Below are 17,297 nucleotides of genomic sequence, written 5' to 3' on the forward strand. Positions count from 1 at the left end.
AATCGTCACAAGCAAGATAAAGCAAAAGCAGACTAAATGATGAGGGACAAGAAACACAAATGCAGCAAAGAATTTTTAAAGCACTGTAAAAATCAATGATTTAATGACTTTGATATTTCCTCATTCTGATGCTGCACGGTGTGCCAGAACACAGCTGTGAAATATCAAGGTACTAACTAAAATAGTTTATGATCTCTATAGTTGAATCAAAGCCAAGAACAGGGGTGGACCAAAATGATCAAATGAATGTGGCCATAAATATCGGAATTATTTCATACCTCATGCTCATCAATAGGGTCAAATGGATGTTAAGTGTTTCACGAGAATATACCTCAGTGGTTTTTTTTCAATGAAAGGTCCATAACAGCATAAGAGTTTGATCTTTTTAACAAACACTGGAGCAGCACCGGCCTCTGCACAGTTCAGCAAACAGGTTAGCTCCACACCACAAAACAGAGTAGTTCATACAATGGAGGAAACACATTCCTTCTTTACAAAAAACCCTAAACTTACAAACTGCAATATAGAGATTTACTCTTTAGGAAAATAAACCAGTTCATGCCCTGTTCTGTTAACCCCGTTTGAAATCCATTAGAAAATAAATATAACCTTTCCAAATGGACACTTTGGGCAGCTGCGTCTAGAAAAAACAGCTCCTTCTGCGAGTGCAGGTTACATCAGCAGACTACATGCATGCTCATCAACAGCGTGTCCATAGTGAGCGGTTCTCTCCCTTCTCCGGGCAACACACTCCCTCTCTCTCACCCTTAATTTACCATCCCACGGTCCCTTCCTTTCATCTGCAGCTGTGAAATTCTCACCCAGTCAGGCGCCATCTGACCCCAGGCCTAAGTATCTACGATAAGCATCCAAAGAACACAGACCTTGGTGGTCACACTGCTATCTCTGCAAACAGCGCGCACAAAAAAACAGCATTTTCATGAAAGACCCGTCTGGAAGGCAAACAGGTGTTCTTAGTTTATGGGCTCTCACACTAACAGCCACTACCTGAAATAAATTAACTAGATTTAAAATTGAACTTTAACTTATTCCATATAAAATCTGCAGAGGAAATATTGTTGCTTACCAGTTGTCAACAGCAGGTATTTTCTTCACCTAGGTTTTTTTCGAGTGGTATCTCAGCAACCAATTCTAGGTTTTTTTTTAAGACGTTTTTTCCATACATCCCAGGACCACTGCGTTACGCGGTGTCTTGGACAGGCCAATGTGTAATCACTGTTCACTTTCTCCTGGGGCGGGACAGGAACTCTCAGTCAAGTGCTAATTCCATACACTTTCCTACCAACCACATTTGACGTTTGCCACCTCCAATTGCAATGAGGGGAAAGAGCTTCCCCGCCCCCCCGGCCTCTCTACGAAGCTTCTGGACAGGTTAGCTTGAAACTTAAACCCTGCTCACAGGGTGAAGCATTAACTCTGTGGAAGCAGGTTTAAACATTAACACAACCTCACATGATGTGTGACTGAGGGAGCATATAAGCATCAGTGGACCCGTATAATGACTGTTAAACAGTCACAGCCATTCTCCTTCAGAACCAGCTACCTCTCGCTGGATTTTCAAGGAAACATGGGGCTTTGTAAAACACAGAAGTGGAGGTAAAAAAAATAGCACACACAAACACAGACACACACACGCACGCACAAGGCAAAATAACATCCCTTGGTGGAAGTTTCCACTTTGTTAGCACTTTTTATCTTCCTGGTCATCTGTTCCCAACACACACTCTGCACTAAAAGATTTCCGGTTTTTGCCTCCTTTTGTCACTGTGGTTGTGTTTGGGGGCGGGCGGGAGCTAACTTTAGACCTCTGAACAGCTAACGTCTATATTCTGTCCAACATAGGACAGGATTTTATTACGGTCACTGTATCTGTTTTTAGTGGCCAAAGCGGGGAGAAATGGATGATTTGCTCACAGACGGCACATTGAATTGCAAGATGTCTGTCCTGTGTTGAAATAGTAAGGAAATATTTAATGCTGAGCCAGTTGAGCTTTGTTGTGCCTCAGGAACCCGAAAAAGCGGAAGCTTTTTTTGGGGACTTACCCTAGATAAGGAAAATCAAAGGAGAACAATATAAATATGAATAATTAACCGATTTTAAAACTACAGACAAGTAACTTGTGGCGCCACATTATAACAATATTAATTGATACATATACAGCCCAACCTAAAATAAATATTGAGCTACCTGTATCTCATAACAAATACATAGGAATCTGTGTCTAATGTTGCATTATTTATGCTTTTCTTATGTTGATGTTGAAGTGCAAGGGAGTCATGCTAATTATGCAACACTAAAATGGCTGTTTAAGAGCTGTCGACGTGCCGGTATAGGGCTTTGTCTATAAAGAAATAATTAATATCTCCACACTGTCAGTTGCGGGAATGGTACAAAATCAATCAAATATTGGCATAACAACACAGTCTGTGACTAACCATAAAAAATAAGTGTCCCCTGTTGCAGAACACACAAAGTAATTACACAATTACAATAGAACTTTTCTCTTTCAGGTTGCTTTGAACTTTGCTTATTTAACATTTCACAGTTCAGAAAGTTGTCACTGCACTCGCTTGACGTGGTTACACATACAGACACCTCTTTGCTGGGGCATGGCTCTCACTTACAAAAATGAGAGCCAAAAAAAAACACCCACTTCCTGTCTTCCATAGTGCTGGTGAGCCATCGCCCAAAAACGAACATCTCCAAACTGATGCTGAAGAAGAATCAGTTCTACAGTCCGTCTCTCGCCCTCTGCTGAGCAAACAAGCCAACGATGTTGGTAAAGCCCGAAAGCAACTGAATACAAATAAATATTCAAAATACAACTCATGGACCGTTACCTGGTTCTGAAGAGTCCAAGCTTTGCACGAAGAAAAACGAGAACCATTGCGATAGCAGCAAGGTAAGCAGGCTGTCGACCAGTCACTGTTGTCGAGTGAGTCTGGCCACTTTCCTGCCTACCCTGCTGACTTCCCTTCCCTCCTCTTCACTCCGTCAAGTCTGCAACACCCCACTCCAATAACCCCTGACCCACAGGAAGTAGACACAATGGACTGAAAATAACACACCTCCTCCCCTGGCAACAACTGCCACACCCCCCCCCCACATCACACACCACTTCTTCACTACAGTACGCCTACGATACACCGGCCCGACATAGGTGGGAAGAACCCAAAATATCCGTCACTACTTGAACAAGCTGTGCCCACAAGCTAAAAATTCTCATAGTAGCTTTCAATTCCCTCCTGCACATGCACAAGTCAGGGAGATCTGTATTACAAATATGGTCCTTTTGTGATATTTTAAACATCAAATGTTTCAATAAGAGCTTTCGATGGCTCAACCCTTTCATCTCAGTGAAGCAGAAGGTTTCACACACTTGTGGGTTGAGCGCACTCACAGTGGCCCCACTGCTTCCTGCAGTGGAACCACTGCATGGTGGGATGGATGACCTCTCCAAAGCCTGTGTTTTGCCTCATAAATCTTTAATTATTGAGGTCAAATTAACCATCAATTAAGCAACAGAAAGTGTGGTTTATATATTCAAAGGTTTTTTCATTGTTTACAAATCAATAACATTTTTAAAAAATCTTGTTGTAGGGTCCCCTGTTAATACTGTGTTAGAGCACTGTGTGTGGGTGTGCATGTGTCTAACCCAATTGGGTATCCATGCAGTGAGCAGTAGCAGTCTAATCCAATCAGTCCAATGAAAATTATTCCAAATTGCATTTAGTGGCCAGTGAGAGGTTGCCTTAGACATGATCTAATTACCAGCTCTGGCTAGAAACTATCCTCTAGGAAATGGATTGAGATGTCATACACGGGATAAGGAAATGCACTCTAATACGCACATCTGTGTTGCATTCAAAGAAGTGGCACCTGGGTACTAAGCAAAACCAGAGATGAAACAATACAATTTAGGTTATTCCAGTCAATGAAAATGTGAAATTATGTAACTAACAGGGAAATCTAAAGGATAAGTGATAATTTAAGTAAATGATTAATTAAAAGGTGCTGCTTCAAATCTTATTTTGCTGTATTAATGTATCTACAATCAGAACAACAACATGCTTATTCTTAGCACTTGCTTTGAGCGAGTCTGGCGTCCTGTTCTACAAGCTGAGCTGTTGAGCATGCCGAGACTGGTTAAATCGAAAAAGACACACCTCCCTTTTCAACCAGTCCCCACAAACCGCTGCACATCGCCACTGTTGTCACATTCAGATGATACTGCTTCACTTTCTGTTGAAAGTGAACGTGCACGCTGTCAACACATACCTCAGAGGTTACGCTCTGCATGCGTGTTCATGCAATTCCCGTACAGTGATTCACATTTAGTGAAGAATGCGTGGAATCCCTTGCATCGTTTTAAGCCAGCAACACAGGCTGCAAGGGGTAACAATCCCAAATATTTTCCAAGCCAAGTCATTAGGCAAACGTACCAAAAACGAGCGTTTCAAAATAAATTCCTTTCTATTTAGCTGCGTGGGAGTATGTGCCTGGAGTTCACTTTTGCAGTCAACTCACCTGCACATAGCCTTTTTTGCACGCATTCACATGCTTCTATCATAATGTTTTGATTTCCTAAGTATCTGAACTATTGTGTTAAATAACCCATTCAGAAATGCTTAATGAAAACTTTTAAATACATTTGTGGTTTTAAAGTTGTATGGATAATGGCTGTTGCCAACAGAAAGGTCAAAAGGCAATGTTTGGAACCAGTGTTGACATAATACCCATAATCCATGAACTGATTTTAAGAATCCATCTACTATGAAATGAAATAACCTCCAAAACCAACCACACATCTGAAACTGAAGAGTCTTCACCACAAAACACCTCAAAACTACCATCTACCAATATCATCAATAATCTGCAGAACTCCGTCAATATACAAAACTCATACACTACCAGTCTGTTGGAAAAATGGAAGCGGTGCATCCATATTGCACATTGTGCTTAAACCCCCAATTCCTGTTGTTGTGTCACTTTTGTAAAAACACTAATGAAAGTAGAACTTTAAAAAAGCCCATTTCCCTTTTCTAAACTTTAAAAACATGTTTTATAGCTCACTTCATTGAAGAATCAGATGACATTCTTGCCACACTGACGCATGAACGTGACAAAACCTCTGATCTTTTTTGATTTCTTTGTCAAATGACACCAGCTGCTCATGAATGAACAAGTATCTGACTGTGTGTATATTTAACTCCTCTAATAAAGAAATGCCCAGACAGAAACCCAGTGATAATCCATGACTAATACATTAACACCAACATCACATTGGCTTCTTTATATTACAGTGATCTTTGCTGAAAATGGCTCAGACGCGATGCACTAAATTGGCCTCATCAATACAGTCGCCTATTCAATCTGCAGGCTCACAGTACAGTTTGTATGTGCAGATGGCAGCCCACTCTCACCCATGAGAACCAAAGCTGTAGTAGAGATAAAGGCACACTCATCTGACTTGGCAATACGTTTCTCCCCAAACATGTTTATCACATTCTCACAGGATCTCTTTGTTGTTTGGTTTTTCAGTTGTTATTTTCAGATAAGCGGGAGGTCAAAATGTTGCGTGCTTGGCTACTCCACAACCATGTCGTTTTTAGCCATTGCATTCTTTCTTGTGATTACCTGCCCTCTGGCTCTCTCAATGCCCCCCCCATCGGCCTTTGCTGCTCCTGCTCTCGCCAATCTAAGCTCTTGCTCTTGAGTCACATGCTGTTGTCAAAGCAGCATCATTAGAATTCAACACATTCCTTTGGCATGGCAGACTTGGTTCACATGATCACGCTGTTCCTTGACCACTGACGAGAGGGGCTCAGACAATTCTCCTTTTAGCCCCTATTTTCCTGTAATCGGTCAAACAGTGCGGTCCAGACAAGAGTGTACACAATCGTACACAGAAAAACAAACTCCTGATTCAAGATGTGTTTGCAGCTGAAAATATTAAATACACAAGCACAGCAAGATCTTTCCAATTTTGACAGCACTACTGAGCAGCTGGCACCACTTGGACTATAGGGTTGTAACACGTTACAAAAGCTGTAATTAATAAAACAAAATAAAATAATAAAACATATGCCTCAAATCTTAGCTACACTACAAATGTGTCTGTTACACTGAACACCTGGTTACTTTGGTGACTAATCCTCCTGATCATAAAAGGATCATGTAGGAAATTCCCCTTTCAATTGTTAAATGTGTATTTCCTCCTGCATCCGCCAATATCGTTACTTGTATTCCTAACCCAACAGCAGTTCATTGTAATATTTCCAATTTGCATATCAAAGTCGAGGCACAAGAATTACCTTGAGTTCTGATTGGACTCCAAACAGTTAGCGGTTGATCGTCCGAACGCCATGAGCGTGAGCTGGGACACAAAGATGGTTGAGGTAGTCCACGGGTTTTTTTTAGACACGCCAGCAAGTAGTGTAAAAAGAAGAGCGCCAGAGAAAGTTCAGACAACAGCCAAGAAAAAGAGGTGGACAAGGGGAGGAGGTTCTCCACGCTCTCAGCTTCCAATCAGGCTGGAAAGGAATACTCTCTGAGAGCGGGTGGGGGGGGGTCTGCTGCATCTGTGTCTCTCTCATTGCAGCGCGTGTGTGTGCGCAAATTTAGTGCTCTGGCTTAAGGCCATGTCGAAGATATCGGTCAGCACCATCATAACTAACGTAATCAGGGATGGGCCAGTGGTGGGCAGCAAAGGGCCATCAGTCTCTTTTGGATTTTTTGTCTCCTCTGGGGTTTCCGAAGCAGATTTGTAAAACTAATTTACACAAATGAATTTCAAAAGACCTACACATGCATACAAATCAATTACAATTAGACAGGTACAGCCTTTCTTGTGTTTATTGAAGGCCTGTCTGAGTCACAGCAACTTGGGAAATTACACGGGTCAGTAGCAATATTTCGCATCTAGTCTCCAGGCTGTGACCCCAACAACCCCCCCCCCCCCCCCCCAGTCTAACTCGACCGGTCCTCGTGCCCCGGACAAACATGCACAGATACTAGTGCGCACCCAGCAAAAGAGCAAGGGAAGAGGGAGTAAAAAGTACCATGACAGCAGTGGGCTATTTTAAGGGGCTGCAGACACAGCGACTGGGGTCAGATCACGCAGCACCACATGACTAGAGTGCCAGCTGCATGTGTGTGTGGGAAATGACAGGTGAACCTTTGGAGTTAAATGTGAAACGATAATATTGCACATATAACCATCTTCAAAAGCTTTCCCCGAACCCGCTCACTCTAATCGTCCAACATTCTCAAGAACTGTACACCCACAGGAGTTCCCTGAAAAGATTATCTGTACAACCTTGTGGGAATTGCTCACATCAATCTAGTACAACCAGTAGTGTTGACACAGTGGAAATTTTCTTTTTGACAGGAATTCAACAAGAAGAAAAAAAAAAGAGGAAGACATTTTTTTTTAAAGACGTAGGTCACAAGACATGTGGCAGAAATCTTTTCATCCGCCTGTCTTGAGATGCTAAACATCAGTCACGCAATAATTTCCACTACACAATTTGTAGCCCTGAGGCCAGTTTTCACTGATCATCATCAAGTGTGTAGTGTTGCTGCTGTTCAATACAGTTAAACTTAACAAATGCATGTAGTTATCAAGTAGGCAATCAACAGAACAATTTTGATTGCTCAGGTCAATGCTAAGCAAAAAGGGGAATCTACCAGCCACAGCTTTTATTTACTTTCAAATGTGATAATTATATATTTGCTGGTTTTCTTATAACCGTAAACCTAATAAACATAAATAAAATGTAATGATGTACAATATATTTGATGCAATCTTTTAAAAGCGATCAAACAATTAATGGATCAATCAACAATAAAATAATCATCGCTGTATGCATCATGCAGCATATAGTCATTGTTATACTCACAGCTTAAGAAGCAATAATTGCATTTTTTTTCTCTATAGGCCGAACTGCCTATCCAAGTGTTAGTATGCCATAGGACAGAATGCTGCTCTTCCGGGACAAGTGTGCAATCAAAATAAGCACCCAGTATATCCGATGTCTCTTTAAAAGTAATTGAAAAAGAGGATGCATAAAAGCCCAAACACATCAACCTCCAAACAAGGTAATTAGAGCCAACTTAATCAGGCATGAGTGTCAAGTCATTCGAGACCATGTTTGTAGTAGCCTTGAGACTCAGCTGAGGAGGCGATTGTGGTCTCTATGTGCAATGAGTTTAGAGGGCCTCCTGTTGGTGAGAAACAACTGGTCACAAGGCTCAATTCTCATGACTTCTTGTCGAAGCCCATGAAGCGCCAAATGTAGCCCTCAACTCGACAGGTGCAGACTAAAAGGTGTACGCGTCCCCAATGGGCTTTCAAAGTACTAATACTTCAGTGAGTCACTGATCTCAAGCTTTTTGTGTCAGGTATTGTAGCACCTAGAGAAACGTATGTAACCTGGATATGAGCAATGTCGGGTTCACTACCACTCTCCCTTTTGTTCTCTTTAATAAGAGAACAATTTGATGTTGCATCTAAGGGAGGAGAGGAGTAGGTGGGTGGGGGTTAAGATGAGATGAAGAAGAAATAAAGATGTTGTTAGTGAAAAAGACAGGACACAAGAGAGAAAATAGCAATAAGAGAAGAGGATGAATAAAGAGCAGAAGGGAGTACAGGACCCCTCCTCCTCTCTCTTCACCCGCCATCTGGTAGCCATCAGCGCCTCACACAGGAAGGGCCGGCCATGCCTTGCTGGGGCGCCAGGGAGGGACTCTTCTCCCCTTGCACTGCTGCAGAACCAACAATCGAGCAGTGCGTTGCGTTACATAGCATTGCCGTCAAACCCATCCTCACCCGAGTTGAACACCCTGCAGCCCAAGGCCGGGCGGATGCTCACAAAGCGTTGGAGAGGAGCACAGAGGAACCTCACATTCCTGCTGTCTGGGCCTGCCAAGAAGCGCTGGGAACGGAAAAGAAAGGAGGCCGAGAACAGAGAGCTCTCACTGGAAGGCTGCCTAGCGCTGTTGCTTTGAGAAGCCCTCCAGTCGTTCACATGCCGTTCGCCTTCTCCTCACCCTGCATAACAATGATGCCGAGGTTGTCTATCGCCATTGTGAAGAACGACAGCCAGCTTGACAGTGAAAACATATCTATAGGCATTTGACAATAGTCCTGAAGAACTTTCCCGCTCCTTTCCAGCAATTCAGGGAATGCACGTTGTTATTAAACATTTGGCCAACTTCTGTTTGTCCTTTTTCCTTTTTCTAAAGATGCCGTGCACAAACGCACAGCGAGCATGTGCACACACACTGATCTGATGGGAATTGATGACTCATGTAGAACTTCTTTAGCCATCTGTGATCCCCTACCAGCCCTATTTTATGTCCAGAACAGACCACAACTCCTCTTCTGAAAATAGAAATCCGCTTTGCGAAACACACTATTTTTACTGCTGGGTGACATTCGCTGTAAGAGTTGCAACGTGAGACAATGCAAAGCAAAGTATGACAGACATTTGATATAGGAAAACACACTCTTTAAATTGAATCAGTTGTTGAAAACCGTGCTGATTAATAAAACCCATGTGTGTACAACAGTGACAAAACAAATCAATTTACAACTTAGCGGAATCATACTCCAACAGAAACAACTTGGTTCCCAAGAATATAAATGGAAAACTGAGTCTGCATGAGAACCAGTTCTCTGCAGTCACGCGGCAAGCTGCTGGCGCACAAGATAGTAAACAGCTGCAAAAAAACAGGCCAAAAGATACACATCTGTTTACTAAATGCACTGGCCTACCGATTCCTTTAAAAAAATGCCCCCACCACTCCCCTTACCCCCATTCCACCTAAAATATATGTAGTGAAAATGAACTCGAGGTTAGCTTAATAAACTTCTCTCCTTCCAAAGTTATTTAATTCAGGTTATTTGATGTCATAGATTTCTGTATGGATTTTTTAAATAACTCATATCTGGGAAACTGGCAAAAAAAAACGCAGATGTTGTACCATAAGTCTACATCTCTCACCTTATATCTTTCACGCCTTGTGATGTGTGAGGTGCGCGCATTCTCAAAAGACGTGCTTCTTCGTGTAAATACCAGTTTTTGTGGAAAAGGCCTCTGCATGGTATTTGTGCAAATGCATGTTTTATGCATTGATTTGTGGGCGACCAAAACAATGCTGTGAGGGACCACGGAAGGACAATGAGCTGTCCGAAATAGACACATTCGATGAATCATTCTTTACTGGATGGCCCTGTCGGGTAACTGGAATGATATGTCCAATTCAGCTTTGAATATTATCTAAACTGCCACCATATAAAGACGGATAACACACATATTATAATGAAAGCTGCCTAAACCAAAGAACGGCCTGATGTTCGCCACACATTTCAAACATCATCTCACTAATGCAGAGCTGCAAAACGATGGTAACATATTGCCTGAGTGCTTCAAAATACCACAAGCCACAAACTTTCAGAGGGCTTTGCTCTTGCTGGCTGTTTTTTTTGTGACTGTGTTTTTCTTTGTGATGCAACAACATGATTTCAGGCGGACGCCACCCGATAAATATCCAGGAGGGAAAACTGGGACACAACGGTTATCACTTCTCTTGTGTTTTGAAATGCAGAGACTAAACATAAATTTTGTTCATAAAAGCTCCCAACCAGAAAAGAAACCTACGCAGTGAGTTCAACCAGACCTCAGCCGTCTGCACGGTGTCTGTGTTCTTTTTCTCGAGGCATAACTCGCTGTAGTTGGCCATTTGGCTACGTTGTAACTGATCCGCCCATGTTTGACACAACGGCGATAGTCTGTGTCTGGGACAAAAGTAGGCCGGTAAGGATAACTATTGTAGTAGCGCAGATATGAATATTTAATGGCTATTTGTTCGTAATGGAGTTTGAATAATTAATGGCACATGCAATCCATTTTCAAGCTGTGGCCGATCACACAACAGCAGCACGTCCGCTCCAAATGGAGACCCGAGTCGCTCTGGTGGCCAGTACACAGTGCAGTCATTCCTCGATAGCCTGAGAGGCTGATGCTGCACAAGTAGCCCTCTGTTGCATCCTGTTCAAATTGCCTGTTTGTTTGTTTGTTTCTTCAAGCATGTGGGGAGTGGGAGAGTTATGGCTCTTCGGCTCGTTTTCCTCTCACATTTCTCATCCCTTTGCAAACGACAATTGCTTCCAATAAGAGTAGTTTTAACTGTAAATGCATTTTTCCCCCAGCAGAGGACTCAAAACGAGCATGGGGTTCATCCTCTCTCTCCCTTTACAGCCATCAAACGAGGACCCTCAGGGTTCAATATTTTCCTTCTTCCGGTCAAAGCAGCCTCGCTGAGGCCCTATTAAGGGTACAACATAATCCTTATCCGTTTCTAGTGGGTGCATACCAACGGACTACAGGCATTATAACGTTCCATCCAAATAGCTATGGGCTAAGAGCACACGTACACTATCACCAAACAGAGTGATGCTGAAAACAACCAGGTAACTTCATCCCTGCAGGTCCCTTTGGTAGCACACTGGCGTGAAGATACTAGTCGTTAAGCTGCTTTTTGAAGAAGGTTATGAATGGACCTCGACAGAAATCACAAATCCAAAAAGAGAACCAGATGGAAAAATGCAGTGTCAATGAAATGGAAAACCGCAGCGGATAGTTATGAAAAACTCTGACTGGGAAGGATCCTACAAACGCAATTTCTGGTTAGATACTATCATAGCTGTCCCTGAATGAGACATTATGGACATAAAGTGGGCATTCTGTTTATTACATATTGAGTTGTTTCAGAGAAAAAAAAGCTAAGATTTTAATCAGTCCATCAGAATGGATGGAAAAGGGGGGGGAAGGGGGTGTAAAACACTGATTCAATAAAAACCTAATTTGATTGGTCAATATTTCCTTCTCACACCAACTGGATCGGTAACAAATAGAGAGGCAACATTTTCTAGCTGGTGTAAAGCTCCTGGTGTTTGGGGCCGCTCAGACACAGGATGGTCTGCTCAACCGCTTTCACCTTTGAGCTCCACCAATCAGCAGCAGAACCTCGGCGGCAAACTTTGCCCTCAGTGGTAAAACAGGTAAGTTGGGGCCTCCGGCTTCCAGGCTACTGCTGGAGAAGGGACTTGTGAAAGTGGTGGCATGTTCACCTGCGATTGTAATGTGATGCCTATCCCTATACTAGGTAGTTAAAAACTTGGTCTGTTTTATAACAATTTAAAAAATATACGTTGGATAACATACGTGCAGACCTGAGTTCAGGTTAAAAATAGTTCACTCTACTCTGATTAAAAGTAAAGTGCACAAATCCTGGATTATTCTGCTTACCGATCAAATGCCTTAATTCATCTTTGTGATAAACGGTTTAGTGTGAAAGAAATGTCACTTTGACTGCATGATCAGCTGAGGCTGGCAATGTGATCCTTTAAACATTATGCAGTGATCAATTACCATATTAAAAGAGATATATCGGATATCGGACCAATACTGTCTCCATATAGCTGGATCTGGTATCTGTTGCAATCGACTGATCTGGAATCATTATTAAAAAGTTCATCAAAAGTTCATAACATCAATATGCATACATGTACTAGCTATGTTTTCTTAGCCATCATAAAAAAGGTAAATATTTGGCGAGGGTCTGAGCCAGTTGGCGCAGGCATTCACCATAAACAACATATAGAAATGCCATTTGTAATGTGATAATTGTTCAGACTGATGAATAAGGTTGTGACATTTAAAGAGTTGGGCATCACAAGCCTGTTGATAGACCAAATTACCAACAACCCACAAAAGGGAATGGGCTGGTGGGGAAAAGTCCCCCAAAAAGAGAGCAGTTACAGTGTTTATCTAAAATATTTGTCATGACAGATGACACACAGTTTTCAGAGATCATCTCAAAAGATGAGGAAGTGAGAAACCAAGTTTCCTTCTTTTTTAATTCCCAACAAGGCATAAACTAAAACTAGAAAGATGTCCATAATTAGTAAGTTAACTAAGGTTTTGACTTTTTATATATCTAAATCAGACTTTAATCTGTTTAACAAGAAAAAATGCTCATGAAAATCCTGTCTTAACGGATGGATTTGAGCTTTAGTACTTTTAGAATGACACTCAATTTGGACCTGTGGTTTATGCGAGAACATTCCTCCTCGTAATATGCGGGTCTTGTAATTCAAATATCAATAACTGAGGTATTCACTAATCTACAAGGAAAGGATGTAGCTTGGAAGTGTCTGGTCTGGGCAATATCTTGAAGAGAAGGTTCCAACTGCAGTTATTGTTATATAAAGTCTGTCAAATATAACCAAAGCATTTACATTTAGAATGCAGGTACTGCTGATAAATGCAGTAAACTATCTAACGTTTCTGTCAAAGAGGCGTTGTGTCAAGATTAGTTGGTTAATGAGCCTGTTAACTTAAAAGTAATGAATGTCAAAAATTGTGCAGTTCTGGACCAGTGATAAATATTGTTTGTTTACCAAGTTCATTTCCCGTAAGGGCCCCCCCCCCCCTAGGGCAAAGCAGGCTGAGCCTCCCTGATCCACCACCTTTGACACAGGCAGTACTTAGTGGGACTGCACAAGCTCGGCTTCCCACGGTAATCAATGCATTGTGTATCGGTCCAAGCAAATCAAACCCTCGCAGTTGAGATCGGAGTGCGGCACCATGAAATGGTTAATAAAAGAGGCCGGCTCAAAGAGAACGCCTCGGGTTTGACCCGAGACAACAGCAACTCGTACCCGTGGTACATGTGAAGCTGTAATGGTATAACCGCTCGAACTTTACAGGGGGGGTTAAAACAAAACAAAAAAACACGCCAAACTGGATTAGGAGAACTCCCACATACACTTTCGGGTTCAGAAAAATCTTGTTTTCAATAGCCCACAAGATGAGGCCTACTACACACTCACCACAGCGCAACAAATGGCACACAAAGTGTACTTACGTAACGTCTCAACTTCTTTTCAGGAGGAGACTTTCTCAGCCACCCCGAACACACCACCTCTCCCCCGCTCATATCTGCTCCCTGCGTGCCCTCCCTGGAGTCGGAGGGGAGATTGCCGCTCGGCTTCGGGTTGTCTTCTGGGAGTGTCTTCTTGTACCTGGGGAAAGAAAACGTTTTGTTTTGATTAAAAAAAAACAATGTCGGCACAAAGCTCAAACGGTGAAATTGTTATATAAAAAGTTCGAGGGAAGTATGTTGGTGTTCTTTTTCTGGGAGGGGTGAGAGGGGGATAAATACCGTCACTCCCTCGAAAGTCGACTCGCCGACAAGGCAGTTCTCTGAAAGGCACAGACCAGATTTTCCACGCGTTGGGAGTCAAAAACACGGGTATATCCAAGGCTTGGGCTTAATATAAGCCTCCACGGCACCGCCTTTTGAACAAATATCAACGGTGACTTGTGTGTTTTGCTCAGGCTGGACGGCTGTGAAGGCAGGCGGGAGGGGGGGGGAGTCACAGGCAACTGAAAGTCGTTAAGTTGTTTTGTGTTGTTAACGTTACATTTAACGCTTCGTGCTTATTCCCGGCAAAGTAGCGCGATTCCCAGTTGGCGAAATCGGATGTAAAAGTCCCACAGTGTAGCGGTGCATAATGTTTCTGCGCGATATTTAAAAAAAAAAAACAATCTTCACCGTAAACACTGTGGTTCCGCCGAGCTTCCTCACCAGTTTCCTCCCATGGTTCCTTAATTGCGATTGACAGTGTGGCTCCGTCTTTCCCTGAACTCACCCTCCTCTGGAACATGGGGGGTGTCAAGCTGCCTAACGGCTACAGGGCGGATGTTAGACGATCATTTCAAAATAAGTGTTTAGCATTGTCACGAACCTTCCCTTTGACCGGTTCTTTCCAACCGATTTTTAACGTAACTGACACCATGCACATTCGCCGTATTGGATTTGTTAGTTAATATTTGGCAGCAGCAGTTGTTGGTTAGTGCAAGGATTTTTCCAAACTTCCAATGCCGTGAAAATTTGATATTTAAGTTAGTAAAAGCGGCAGTTTAACAACTGCCATTCAATTTTACTCGTGGATTATGATCTTCCTTGAAGGTAATATTTATGTTTCCATAGCAAAACTACGCAAAACCCATTTATTTAACTCAGTTCTTAGACGTTGAGGGATTTGTTTTGAAAGTTACTACCGGATGTCACGGTTTTGCAGCGCTGCTCGGCTAATTACTTTAGAGGGCAATATGTGGAGGCAGCGGCGTGAAGTAAAAATTAAAAAGCTTCAAACGTGGGACATGTAGTTTATCAATCAATTGTGTTCAGTCCCAATACGCAACAAATAGCTTTTGCGTATATGCCGTAGGGCGTTTTGATGTGATATATGTAGCCACATGCACCTCTAGGTTATTCCAAAAAGTGGACTCAAACAATTGCAGAGAAGACAAAGAAAGGACCCGCCGGAGTCTGAACCGACATGTCCAAGAGATGTATTTCACGTCTAAACTACATTATCCATAATGCGTATTTATTCCGTTGAGAAAAGTCGTCATATAATGTTAGAAGAATAGAAGGAAGAAGGGCACTGTACTCATCTACCTACTCCAGGGTGTCATCCTTTGTCATTTATGTTCTGTGTTCCTATTCATATCCTTTTTATATTTTATTATTTGTACTTGTTAACAAATCCTAATCCTATATCCTTTGTCATCATGTGTTTATTAAACTAAATTCTAAAATAGATCTCTCAGGCTATTTGTAGGCTACACCACAACAGTAAGTAAAGGTTTTGCTATACAAGTGTAATATTGATCTGATTTACCATATCTGGTCAATATCAACAACTAGTGTAAATCACTAGCAAAGGCTGGTCTCTGAAGACCCAGGGTGGTATCCGAGGAATCTATTGGAATGCCATCGGAATGGTAAACCCTTCCCCCAAAGGACGTTTGTTGTTGTTCTATGATTGATGACCTTGTCAATGCGCATTACCTCTTCAACAGCCGTGGTATTGATAAATAGGGAGCAAATATAGGATGTAGACACAATACTACATTTCTTATGAGGGTAGCCTACCATATATTTAGCTCAAACAGTCCTTTTTACCAAGTTCATTAGCTTGTTCTGGATGCATCATGCTTTGTTAAAATGAGGCTGTGCATTTGTGTCTGTGAAGCTGTCTTCATTATTGTCTCTTGGTGATGTACATCTACAGTTTTTGTGTGCAATGCATAACTCATCTGTAAATGAAGGCAGATGAACAGACCGGGTTTACAGTCAGTGCATGCCAAATGAATATGTGAACTGTGTATTGTATAGAACTATAACCTATAACATTTGTCGATATGAGAAAATCTGTGTATGATACAGATTTAAACAGAAGATAGATAATACCATAAATAAGTGAAAAGTGTCACACTTGTTAGTTAAAAATCATTCCTTTATTTTTTCCAAATTACCGTTGAAAGGTTTTTTTGCCTTTACGATTTATTTCCCAAATCAATAGCTAATTAGTAATAAATGGCACCCTGTTGGTTGTTTGTGAACCAAGGGAATAATAAGCGATTGCATGTTGTTTCCCAGTTCCTTTTTCAGACACAGCTTTTTTACTCACTTCCATTTATGCAGAAAACATTTTGCTGTCAAAGCAAAAGAGGAGACTTATCAACAGAGTTAATAAAAAGCTGCGGGCTTTAGAGTGGATTTGTTCACGTGAGTAGTACATAGTTTAACATTTAACCATTTTCAGTTTGATGCATAAATTCAATAAAAAAGGTACTATTTGCAAATCTATCTTGTCAAACTAAGATGTAGAATACATCCGGCCCTAGTTTTGAAAATGTCTGTATATACTGCAAGAAAGAATACAAATGACCAAGAGTGGAAGACTATCCCACAAACAAATCAAAGGCAAGATTTAGATGGCTTCTTGTAGGAATCATATTACATGCAGTGAAAACAAGACAAGTCATGCAGACATTGAGCTACGCTTGAGCATAAGACTCAGTTTGATTATTAATTAAATACAAGGTTACCATACACCATCTGAAATGTTGTCTTGCAGTTCAATTGAGTATTTAATAATTGTCTTCCTTACTAATTTCATGTTATGTGATCGGCATTCAATTTATAGTTGAGTCCCCAACATTGGCCCACCTCTTTACTTAAAATAATCAGCCGGGTTAAGTAGACAATACAAAAAATCCCTTTTTTTTTTTTTTAAATATTAGCACAGTACAGCTGAGGTGTATCCTGACAAATCCTCTTTAAAAATCTGCATTAAATATATCAAAAAGGCACATCAAAGAAGCTGGAACACAAAAGTCTCCCTGAATGA

The 17,297-nt window shown here is 41.6% G+C and overlaps 1 protein-coding gene across 8 annotated transcripts in view; it reads right to left on the reverse strand.

Moving 5' to 3' along the window:
- Positions 1–14,770, reverse strand: part of gab1 (GRB2-associated binding protein 1) — a 39,648-nt gene extending 24,878 nt beyond the window's left edge. For 2 of the 8 annotated variants that reach the window (XM_037471308.2, XM_037471315.2), the window contains exons 1-2: positions 14,255–14,770; positions 13,958–14,114 (exon numbers count right to left, since the gene is read on the reverse strand). In XM_037471308.2, the coding sequence (XP_037327205.1) occupies positions 13,958–14,029 (72 nt within the window). In that variant the 5' untranslated portion in view covers positions 14,030–14,114; positions 14,255–14,770. Of the gene's footprint in view, positions 1–2,862; positions 3,000–6,336; positions 6,492–13,957; positions 14,115–14,254 lie in introns of those variants that run through there. The other 6 variants (XM_037471307.2, XM_037471305.2, XM_037471306.2 and 3 more) reach the window with 6 other exon arrangements.
- Positions 14,771–17,297: the final 2,527 nt, after the last annotated feature.

The sequence above is a fragment of the Pungitius pungitius genome, chromosome 9 (assembly GCF_949316345.1).
Source record: "Pungitius pungitius chromosome 9, fPunPun2.1, whole genome shotgun sequence".
Taxonomy (NCBI): domain Eukaryota; kingdom Metazoa; phylum Chordata; class Actinopteri; order Perciformes; family Gasterosteidae; genus Pungitius; species Pungitius pungitius.